Source organism: Periplaneta americana, chromosome 4 (genome assembly GCF_040183065.1).
Source record: "Periplaneta americana isolate PAMFEO1 chromosome 4, P.americana_PAMFEO1_priV1, whole genome shotgun sequence".
NCBI lineage: Eukaryota > Metazoa > Arthropoda > Insecta > Blattodea > Blattidae > Periplaneta > Periplaneta americana.
Window position 1 is genome coordinate 202,258,266 of NC_091120.1, and position 12,243 is coordinate 202,270,508.

At 36.9% G+C, this 12,243-nt stretch overlaps 1 protein-coding gene across 2 annotated transcripts; it reads left to right on the forward strand.

The window, feature by feature from the left end:
* Positions 1 to 373: 373 nt before the first annotated feature.
* On the forward strand, positions 374 to 12,087 carry LOC138698635 (zinc finger protein 235-like). 2 transcript variants are annotated; one of them, XM_069824747.1, is made up of 5 exons: positions 374 to 1,002; positions 2,186 to 2,310; positions 6,427 to 6,561; positions 7,985 to 8,067; positions 9,205 to 12,087. In XM_069824747.1, the coding sequence occupies exons 2-5, from the start codon at positions 2,188 to 2,190 to the stop codon at positions 10,046 to 10,048; spliced, it is 1,185 nt and encodes a 394-aa protein (XP_069680848.1). In that variant the 5' UTR covers positions 374 to 1,002; positions 2,186 to 2,187; the 3' UTR covers positions 10,049 to 12,087. The 2 variants fall into 2 exon arrangements, with proteins under 2 accessions (XP_069680848.1, XP_069680849.1); XM_069824748.1 differs by lacking the exon at positions 374 to 1,002 and having other exon boundaries at positions 2,222 to 2,357.
* The last annotated feature ends 156 nt before the right edge of the window (positions 12,088 to 12,243 follow it).

The window sequence follows — 12,243 nt, forward strand, 5'->3', positions numbered from 1 at the left end:
ACGCTATCACCAATTTCATCCACACTAAATAACCTCGTAGTTGATACAGAGTCGTTAAATAACCAAGTAAAACAAAAACAAAAAAAAACTAGACCATCGTGACGGCTGTAACTAATAATCAGTTAAAACCTGGACTTGCTTGGCTTTACAAAGGCTGGGTCTGTAGGCCTACACGCTTCCGTCCATTGTGTGCCATTATGTCATGATTGTCAAAGTCCGACAGGTGGCTTGGATGAAGTGTGTTGGTGGAATGATAAAGGGGAAACTAGAGTACTCCGAGAAAAACTCTCTAACGCCTGCTCTATCCACTACAAATTCCATCCATGACCTGACCGGGGATCGAAGCCGTGCCGCCTGGATGGAAGATCAGAGTGCTAGGATTTGAACCACAGACGCGGCAAAGTCCGGTTGCACATATGGTCAGCCTTTTCTGATCGAGATTTATTACACCGCGTTGAATCTAGTCAGTCGTCAGTCGTGAGCATATTTTGATCGTCTTCTCTAAAATTATAATAGCGTTAATGATTCCTTAGATGAAACCGTAACAGAATCCTTCTATACGACAGACACTGTTTAATCCCTGTGGTCAAGGTAATGTATTGCGTAATGGCTGTACGATATTTCATCAGCCAAGATATTACGCAAGCAGTAAGAAAAGATAACAGGCATTTGTTATTCTGTTTCGTGGCTACTACATTGCTATTATTTCATTATTCAGACATGTTTGTAAGTGTTTCGTCTTTGTTCTGTTGCTTTATGTAAATAGGGCTAAATATACATATATGTAAATACATATTAATTTCTCAAAGTTTTGTTTCTGTCATACTCATTGTAATAATTTCTTCTAATTTCTGTTATATTCTCATACACTCAAGCGTTTATGAATTTTCCATTATTTCTGTACGCCAAATTGCCTTTCTTTTTGGCTACCGTGACAATATAATTTGATTCACATAATTACTACCCAAGAGGATCTAACCAGCTGATTTCGCAGCTGCCGTAGTAAGTAATCGGTTTGTATGAAATTATTATAAACATATTCTATATAATATTTACGATCTTTAGAATTAGAAATACCAGTATTTCGTGTGGTTATTAATGTGCATGTAAATTACGGATAAACTAGCGCATAGGTACTTCTGGTGATTTTGGAAGTGAAGATCGTTTAATTTATTATTATTATTATTATTATTATTATTATTATTATTATTATTATTATTATTACTACTACTACTACTACTACTACTACTACTACTACTACTACTACTACTATTTTAGATGGAGTTGAAAATGTAAGAATTTTATAGCGATATATTTTGGAGGAAGAAAATTGTTCGAAAATGTAAATTACGTTTGAAGTGAGAGGTGCATCGTATTGTAATTTTATTGAGGTAAATATGTGGTGGTTTCTAGTGAAAAAAGAAGACGTAGGAATATAAAACTTACGATATATTATGAGAAATACACTTAATTTGAATTAATGGAATAAGCTAATTTGAATTAATGGAATAAGCATTTTTACTTCGTTATTTAACGACGCTGTATCAACTACGAGGTTATTTAGCGTCGATGGGATTGGTGATAGATGATATTTGGCGAGATGAGGCCGAGTATTCGCCATAGATTACCTGACATTTGCCTTACGGTTGGGGAAAACCTCGGAAAAAACCCAACCAGGTAATCAACCCAAGTGGGAATCGAACCCGCGCCCGAGCGTAACTCCGGATCGGCAGGCAAGCGCCTTAACCGACCGAGTTACGTCGGTGGCTCTAAATATAGTAAAATAGAACCGAAATAAACACAGTTTTCGTAATTGACTTTGTTTTTTATATCCGCCATTACAGTAATTAGCTTCGTCACAGACTTGTACTGACGTCACTAAAAGCCACCGCCGTATCTCAGTCGTCCAAAGCGCTCGCCTGCCGATTCAGAGTTGCGTTCGGGCGCGGGTTCGATTCCCGCTTGGGCTGATTATCTGGTTGGGTTTTTCCGAGGTTTTTCCCAACCGTAAGCCAAATGTCAGGTGATCTATGGCGAACACTCGGTCTCATCTCTCCAGATACCATCTTGTTTATAAAAGGTACTCTTTTGTGGAAGTGTTCAAATGTCATAAACATTATGCTGATATACAGTTGTCAGCTTTTCGTATTCGCAGATAGTTAGCAGTTTGTTTCTGCGTTTTCAGTTATGGATGTGATCAAGACGGAACCTGAAGTTGACCATGGCCACTGTGAAGCTTTACGACAGCCATGGCTTGACCCACTGGCTATAGAAACAAGAGACTACACAGATATACAAGAGAAAATGGAGGTGAAGTTGGAGCCATGCATATATCAGTGGTGTTTGGTCAGAACATGGTAACTTCAAAATGGCCATTTCCTGCTGTCTACACTTACCGCTAGGCTACTTAGAAGCTATGGAAAAGCATGAGCATGTGCTTATAATTAAACAGTGCTCTAATCTATGTTATTTTCAGTCACATTTGTATGTAAACTAGAATTCTGATTTTTAAAGAAAAATGCTTGTATCCCAAAGCAGCTTTTTTGGAGTTACGTTCGACCAAACACCACAGATATTTATTACACTTGTACTCCATATATCGAGCTTTGTTAAATCAAAGCATTAGAAATAAAAAACAATCGATTTAGTTAAATAAAAATATAGGTATTTAAGTTTTATTAAGTTCTGAGAATAATCGTAATTTTTATTAAGCTAAAGATTTAAAAGAAGCAGTTTATTATTTGAAGGTTCATATATTCTGAAAATGTTTTGTGAATAATTTTTTTTTTAATGGAATATGGATATATTTGTTAAAAACAATATAGACATCTTAGCCAACACGGTGGTTTAGTAGTAGAGCGCTGGACTTACAATCATGTGGACCCAGGTTCGATCCCCAGCATTGGTAACTTGTGTTGGGCAAGCCCGTGGTCCAGATAATGCAGAGTTTCCTCCAGGACCTTCAGTTCTCCTGTACCATCCCAACAAATCTCCATCATCTCATCTCATTGCTATTTCTCTTCAGGTACCATACGTCTGTTTATTCTTTTGTTTACTGTATTGCAATATGAAACGAGTGGATGTAGTGTAGACTAGCCTCCAATGGCACACCCTAGGCAACAACTCTGTCGGTATACAACTAGCCTCATGTGATTGATGATGAAAAGTCGAGTATTCATCATTAATAAAAACAAAAAAGAAAATATAAACACCATTCATACCATATATATATATATATATATATATATATATATATATATATATATATATAGGATGGTTCACGAAGATTGTGCAATACTCTAGGATATGATTTCTGGCATTATTCTGATGAAAAAAGTTCTTATAAACATGTAATATTCTTTTTAAATTGAGTGACTTACGCTTTTCTGAATGTCAAACATAAACTTATAAAGGTTTAAGCATTTACTTACTTACTTACTTACTGGCTTTTAAGAAACCCGAAGGTTCATTGCCGCCCTCACATAAGCCCGCCATTGGTCCCTATCCTGAGCAAGATTAATCCAGTCTCTACCATCATATCCCACCTCCCTCAAATCTATTTTAATATTATCTTCCCATCTACGTCTCGGCCTATCCAAAGGCCTTTTTCCCTCTGGCCTCCCAACTAACACTCTATATGCATTTCTGGATTCGCCCATACGTGCTACATGCCCTGCCCATCTCAAACGTCTGGATTTAATGTTCCTAAATATGTCAGGTGAAGAATACAATGCGTGCAGCTCTGCATTGTGTAACTTTCTCCATTCTCCTGTAACTTCATCCCTCTTCACCCCAAATATTTTCCTAAGAACCTTATTCTTAAACACCCTTAATCTCTGTTCCTCTCTCAAAATGAGAGCCCAAGTTTCACAACCATACAGGACAACCGGTAATATAACTGTTTTATAAATTCTAACTTTTAGATTTTTTGACAGCAGACTTGATGACAAAAGCTTCTCAACCGAATAATAACAGGCATTTCCCATATTTATTCTGCGTTTAATTTCCTTCCGAGTGTCATTTATATTTGTTACTGTTGCTCCAAGATATTTGAATTTTTCCACCTCTTCGAAGGATAAATCTCCAATTTTTATAGTTCCATTTCGTACAATATTGTGGTCACGAGACATAATGGTGTAAGTATTTAGACTATTTAAAACAATAGTACTGTACTGGGCGTATTATAAATTCATTAAAGAACATTCATGTTATTACTCACCTGAAAAATCTGCAGTTTTCAAAGACCCCACTTTCTGCAGCAACACACGTGTGTGAACTGCGCGCACCGCATTCCCTAACTTCCGTTGTTTGGATGCTAGGTAGGTACGTTGTACCGGTGTTGAGTTATCTCTAACCGTGACCCTGATGTCACGAGACTTTGTGTTGCTGCTACTGTTCTCCAACCAGGAGATCAACCGTGAAAGGAATGTGCTTACTATTGCCTCATCTATTGGAACGAAGTAGATAGATAATATTACCGTTATAACGTCAGTTTAAAAATCATGCACTCTCCTGTATATGGTATTTCCTGTATGAAGAGATTAAAAGACCAGGAGATTAACTGTGATCTAATTTTGTAACTAGGGTAGTATCAATATGTCTGTTATGGTTTGTGCTGTGAGAGCTAACCAATAGAGATAAGAGTACCCACGTGTGTGACCTTATGACATCTTATGACATCAACATTCATTCACAGCATTACCCCCCTTCGTCTCATCCGGCGGAGACTTTCTCATGGTTGGAGCACAGTATCAGCTGTATTGTAACGCATACAGCTCAGTCGTCCAGAGAGAGAAAGTTCACAAGAATGTGTGTTACAGAAGAAAGAAACGTGATTTTTATCTGAAAGTATTCAAAATCGGACAACTGTATATATCAACTTTTTTCTTCAGAATGATGTCACAAATCACATCCTAGAGCAGTATTCCGCAACCGGTGTGCCTCCACAAGGTGAAAGGTGTGACGCGAATTTCTCTCTCTGGTGACACAATTAGCCACCGAGTTAGTGACATGTCCAGTGACATCCAAGACATTATGAAGAAGGAAATAAAGAGCAGTCAGAAGTTCTCACTTCAGACCGATGATATTAGTGGTCACGCACAACTTCTTTTCAACATTCGGTACTTTCATGAGGATGTAATTGCATTTTTTATTTTTTTTTATTTTTTTTATTTTATTTTTATTTATTTATTTTTTTTATTTTTTTTTATTTTATTTTTTTTTTTTTGCAGAGAAGTATTCGAGCAAGCAACCGGTCAAGAAATATTTCGTACAATTAATGAATATGTGGTCCGTAATGAATTAACATGGGACGATTGCCTTAACGTTTTACAGATGGAGCTGCTTCTATGAAAGGATTTGTGGCTAAAGTATTATCATAAGTATCCTAACATACGGAGCGACTATTGTATCATTCACCGCGAAGTCATTGTTGCTAAGTCTTTGCCAACTCCTCTGAAAATTGTGATGCACGAAGTAGTAAAAGTTAATATATTAGTCATTTTCAACTACATATATGTGTGAATTGTACTTCTCGACGTTAACTGAAATTGAAACATTAAAGAGGGAGAGACTCAAATCCATCCGTGAAGAAATTAGGCTTGCACTGTCAACAATTCCACCGCGGGTCAGCCATCGGTGTGCAGCTAAGCAGGTTCAAGTATCACAGTGAAAATATGAGTAGAGTTATTTACTTTAATATTAGTAATAGTAATGTGTACTTTCTACAGTGAATTAAAGTTCATAAATTGTTAATAAATGCAAGAGTCGATTCCTGTTTGACAACCATAATAATAATAATAATAATAATAATAATAATAATAATAATAATAATAATAATAATAATAGTAAATTTGATTACATTACGTAATTATATTAAGAGAGTCACATCGTATATTTTTGAGGGGATTAACATTTTGGTGTGCCGTGTTGAGTCTAGGCCCATCTAGGGTGTGCCGTGAGTAAAAAAAGGTTGCGGAACACTGTCCTAGAGTATTGCATGATCTTTGTGAATCACCCTGTATAACATTCAAATAGTAGCATAATGCTTTAGTTAAATATATGATTAAGTACCTGTGGAAAACAAAACAATAGTTTGATTTTTAAAACTGAATTAACTGCACTTAATATATATAATACCAATTTCACAGTCCCTAATATTAATTTTATAGACCTTGTTTCTTAGGTTTTTTCCTTGTTTTTTTTATAAATACTGTACTACCTCCTCTCAGAATATTAGACCCTTGTTTCTTAACTCATATTAGAAGGTAGGCCTATGCTGTTACAATACCAATTTCACAGTTCTTGTTTCTTCGAAGCTCTTGACTTTAGGACTCATATTTATTAGACCTTTTTTCTCGTTTTTATGAATATTACTTCCTCTCAAAATATATGGTCCTTTTTTCTTAAAGCTTGTATATTCTGCAGGAGGCCAACTCGGATCTGCACGTGACTGGGGTAAAGGTGGAGTGTGTGGACCCCAGCTATGATTTAACTTCTACGATCAAGTTTGAGGAAACGCCAGTGCCAATTACATTTTCTGTTGTGAAGTGTGAAGCTGAGGTGAGTGCCTGTGCGAGTCTTATCTCCCAGTACTGCTGATACTGTGGGACATCTTGTTCGTCACAGACATGTTCTATACACAACTTCACTCCTGCAGTGTTTAAAATGTTTGGGAAGTAGATAAATAATAGTCTGTTTCTGCAGCAGTTTCACTAGCATGTGCAGCAATAACTTCAAACTTTGACTACCGTAAACTGGGGTTACTTTGAACACAGAGGAAACTTTGAACATTTTTTCAGAAAATCATATTTAGGTTTCTAGATGCTACACTTATTCGATGGAGGTAAATTTGGTATGAGAATGATGTTTATGATAATTTACCTCCATCTATAACAAGTGCAGCATGTAGAAACCTAAATATGATTTTCTGAAAAAATGTTCGAAGTTTCCAATGGAGAAAGTTACACAACACAGAGCTGCACGCATTGTATTCTTCACCTGACATAATTAGGACCATAAAATCCAGATGTTTGAGATGGGCAGGACATGTAGCACGTATGGGCGAATTCAGAAATGCATATAGAGTGTTAGTTGGGAGGCTGGAGGGCAAAAGACCTTTGGGGAGGCCGAGACGTAGATGGGAAGATAATATTAAATTGTATTTGAGGGAGGTGGGATATGATGGTACAGACTGGCTTAATCTTGCTCAGGATAGGGACCAATGGCGGGCTTATGTGAGGACGGAAATGAACCTCCGGGTTCCTTAAAAGCCAGTAAGTAAGTAAGTATGTTCAAAGTTTCCTCTGTGTTCAAAGTAACCCCAGTTTACGGTACTGCAGATTGTGCGTCGCGCGTTTTGCAGCATTTTAAGGTGTCACCAAACCATTTTCTGGCTGTCAGAAAGATTTCCAGATCTAACGCAAATCTACTGCAAATTAATTACTTGACATGTGCGTAGTAAGATGGCTGTGTGCCATAGCTGCGTCTTTTCTACTACATACACGTGCTTTCAATATTAGTCTCATATTTCTTCACGTTCATGTACCGTGGTTATTAAAATATATTTTGACAGAAGTATACCCTGAAGAAATTGTGATACCACACCTAATAGCATTGGACTCTAAACCTTTAATACGCTCTCCTGTAAAATTTTGTCTGTGGCTGAAGACTGTATCATTCTCACCCCTTCAATAAATGCTATTATTGCTGTTTCAACTATTTTAAATCAGCTTAAACAAACAAACTGTTTCTTAATGTTTAAACAGAATACTGTCATAAAAGGACGCGTGAATTAGATCGAAACTATTCTTTACACCTGTTGGTCTGCCATAAAACACGTGTGTCCGTATCTGTTGATCAATTGTTTCGCGTATTTTAGGCCCTAGTTATGGCGGATTGATACATTTTCATTGTTCACATTAGGATCCTAAGATTCGTTGACTTTACAATAGCTGTTCTGGCACATATTTGCTCTTCTTTTCAGAGACACTCTAATGATACGGACACAATTGATCGAGAATTGAATCTGCAAGTAACAACAGAAGAAAATGAGATCTCGGCTGTGAGGTGAGTGTAACGTAAGAGCCCCTTTTTGTGTGTTGAGGCATGCTCTTATTTGGAAGAGGAAAGAATTTCCGAAATTTTAGATTTTCATGGTAATTGTATTAAAAAAAGTTTTCCAACCTTATGTTGAGATGTAACATCTGTATTGTTTTGGACCTGCATACATGTTCCGTTAGCTAAGCAGTGTTGCCTACACTGTTAGGTTGTTGAAATTTTTTATGTTCTTTTAAATCTTATCATTGCAGGTCAAAGATTTTACAAGTTAATCGTTTAAGGTCATTTTTAAAAAAAAGATTACTTTATGTAATCTGATTTAATTAATTTTTTCTACACATTTTTTTATTTAAGTGAAAAATCAAATTTGACTAAAAATTATGAATCTCCCATTAAATTGTATATATATATATATATATATATATATATATATATATATATATATATATATATATATATATATATATATATATCTCAAGAATCATAATATGAACATGAAAATCACAATTTATGGGGAAAGGCAAAAAACAAAAACATGTCAATAGATATGGCAGTCAAGACGCCACTTTTAAAACCTCATTTTCAACTATTTCAATGTCCAAAACCAAGAAAAAAGCAATACGTGCTTATTAAAGAAAGGTTTATGGATTTTTTAAAAGAAAAAATTAAAATTAGATTTTTTGGCCCTAGTCACTTAAACAAAACATTAAATCCAGACGTTTCAGATGGTCAGGGTATGTAACACTTATGGGTGAATTCAGAAATGCATATAGAATGTTAGTTGGGACCCGGAGGGATAAAGATCTTTGGGGAGGCCGAAATATAGATCAGAGGATAATATTAAAATGGATTTGAGGGAGGCGGGATATGATGGTAGAGAATGGATTAATCTTGCACAGGATAGGGACCGATGGTGGGCTTATGTGAGGGCGGCAATGAACCTCCAGGTTCCTTAAAAGCCATAAGTAAATCACTTCCCAGTGCCTTTAAACATTTCAACCCATTTCTCTTTGTAAGCGATCTTAGTTCGTCTTCATATACTGATTTTTGTCACTCTTTGCAATATGGAAATCTTTTACCACAACTAATACAACACCCTACCCTTTCTTGGAGGGTTGATCATAATACAGTATTATGTGGTGTCAGAACTTGGAACTGCCGAGTTACGGACAGCACTGACGACCCGGAGCTTCAAGGTGCAACTGCCATTCAGCGTAATCCTTCAAACAGCGCTGAGGAAGAGGAACTTTATCGTAAAATACTTTCCCTGTGCAGTGTTGACAACAGTAATTATTCTACAACAAAAGATAACGTGCAGAAAACCGCAGCTGCTGTCTCTGTCCGAGGACCATTCATCTGCAACATTTGTGGCAAAAGCCAAAGGACTGCGTACCTTCTCCAGATACATGTGAATAGGCATGAGACTGAAAAATCAGTGTGTGAAATTTGTGGCAAACTACACTTACGGACACACAGAGAAGGCGAGCCCTTCAAGTGCCAGCTGTGTATGAAGGAGTACAAAGTAAAGAGTTCCCTCAAGGACCACATGCGCACGCACACCGGTGAGCAACCGTATAAATGTGATGTGTGCGGCAGGCGCTTCCCATATGCCCAAAGTTTAAGATGCCACATTCGAATGCATAAAACTCTTTTAAAATGTCATATCTGCGGTAAGAGTTTCCGGACTCCAGACCGCCTTCATGTCCACGTTCTGCAGCACTCTGGTATGATGCTGTTTAAATGTAACATTTGTGGCAAAGGTTTGGCTACTGTGAATACACTCAGAGTGCACGTACGTAAACATAGTGGGGACAAACCTTTCATATGTAACGTGTGTGGCAATGGTTTAACTTCAAAAGTCTCGTTGGAGTATCATTTACGCACACACTCCGGCGAAAAACCGTTTAAATGTGAGGAATGCGGGCGGTGTTTTACGGGAAAACGTGGTCTTAAAACACATAAATGCACACCTACTCCAGTGCGCCTGTAATGATGTGGGGCTCTCAAAATATTGGATATTTCTTTACAATTGCGTTACCATATTTAGGTGTAATACTGGGTGTTCATTTCAAAGAGTGTCATGACGTCACTGTTGTGAGTCAGCGATTTGAAGCGAGTTTCAGCTTTTATGTCAGAGAAGTTGCCTATTAATCAAGGCGTTCAATCTGAACTTGAGAACGTGTACGGTATAACTTGAACGTCGTAGCAACAGATGGAGGTCTATAAAGTCTGTGTACTACCATAACCTCTTTCGAACTGTGTTTTGCGCGGGCAAGTCGTACGCAGGGTATTTGTTATCATCGGTTGCATATGGCAACATTCCACAATAGAAATCAAATGCTCCGTGTCCATGTTGACCGTCGAAGTTAATGTCAACAAATACGTAAGTAATCGTCTTGACCCTCTCCCCATATCTCGACAGTAAGGAAAAAAACTCACCTCAGTATGTGTTTCCAAACAGTTTACATTCCTGCCACTACAGGCATTACCGTACTTATCGGTAAGTACTCTTCAGAATGAACGCTGTACTTGCCAGGCAACTTCTCTGGCACATAGGTAATATGCCTCTGCGGAAGTGTAGGAAGATTGAATTCTCTAGGCTCATCGGCTAGCCACATGACGGCATACAGCGAGCCATGACACACTTTGAACTGAACACGCAGTAGTATATTATGATACAAGGCTGGGAAGTGCTTTTTACAAAATTGAGGAAAAGTTTGAAAAACGAGCAGAGAGATTTTTTCAATTTCCATGATTTTGTAATGTACTTCACAAACGTGTATTGTACAGTACTGTTTGCGCAATAGTATATTTTGAAAATAATGTTTTTAAAAATCTCAATATACAGTACCTATGTACGTTAGACTATGAACAGCTGACTGATTCTCAGCAAGAAGTTTGTCATAGGTGTCAGTAGATGGCAGAAGAGTTTGGCAGAAGAGTTTTAATTACGACTCTAGAGCAATCATTTGTAATATTTCAACATATTTACCTAGGATGAAGGGTGGATAGAACAGAGAAAAATTCTCTCCGGCACCGGGACTCAAACCCAAATTTTTCTCTGTATTCTATCCGTCCTTCATCATATGGTAACGCAGAATTCGTGCACGGAAATATCATATGTACTTCAGTAGCTTAGTTGGTATAGCGCTGCCTTCTATGCTCGAGGTTGCGGGCTCGATCCCAGCCGAGGTCGATGGTATTTAAGTGTGTTTAAATGCGACAGGCTCATGTCAGTAGATTTACTGGCATGTAAAAGAACTGCGGGACAAAATTCCGGCACACCGGCGACACTGATATAACCTCTGCAGTTGCGAGCGTCGTTCAATAAACCATAATTTAAAACTTCAGTACATCATAATAATACTTATCTAGGTTGGCAACTCTGAATTCAGTAAAATCAACTTCCAATAGTTACAGCCGTTTGCTGTAACGATAAAAAAACACTAATGTGCAAAAAAGTTATTTTCGTTCTGTACCTACTACCTCTTGCAATGTAGAGAGAAGCTTTTCTCAACATACGATTCTCTTAAGTGATCATCGCAGCAAGAATTTCGCTTTGAGAATTTACGTATGTGTGTCATTGTACATTGAAACGCCACTATCACGATGTAGTAAGTCAAGGGCTGTCGAACTTTAATTTCCTTTAAATGTAAATTAGAAAAATATCTTATGATGAGTTGCCAGACCTAACGCATTGCAAATATTTAATGGAATGTGTTCCACTGTATTTTTTTTTCTTGTTTCTTATTTTTATTATCTAAATCGTGTTTATTTATCACTTAACGCCAATATATATCCCAGTGTGTTGTTTTTTTATTATTAATCTATTTTTTGTGTACATTTTATTCAATTGTCGGTTTCTGGTTTAATTATGTAAATCCTACTTAATTGTAATCTAATACTAATATGTATACTAATGTGTTTATTTTTATTTTTACTGTGTACATTTTTTTTATTGAATTATTGGCTTCTGGTTTTACTGTATGTGATTCGTATTTGATTCTAACAACATTAATATGTATTCCACTATGTTTATTTTTATTTTATGAGGTAAATTTTATGTAACTACCTCTTTTGATCCATTATGTACCTGAATTGTATCGTCGTGTTCCTTCATGGTTAAGGATTTAGGAGGTTTGAGAAAGAAAGAAATGGTGTCATTTTTGGAATTTGATGGGGAAT

Coding starts and splice junctions, on each gene's coding strand:
- LOC138698635 (XM_069824747.1), top strand. CDS start 2,188: ATGGATGTGATCAAGACGGAACCTGAAGTTGACCATGGCCACTGTGAA. Junction 2,311..6,426: donor ATATACAAGAGAAAATGGAG/GTGAAGTTGGAG, acceptor TATATTCTGCAG/GAGGCCAACTCGGATCTGCA. Junction 8,068..9,204: donor AATGAGATCTCGGCTGTGAG/GTGAGTGTAACG, acceptor ATGTGGTGTCAG/AACTTGGAACTGCCGAGTTA.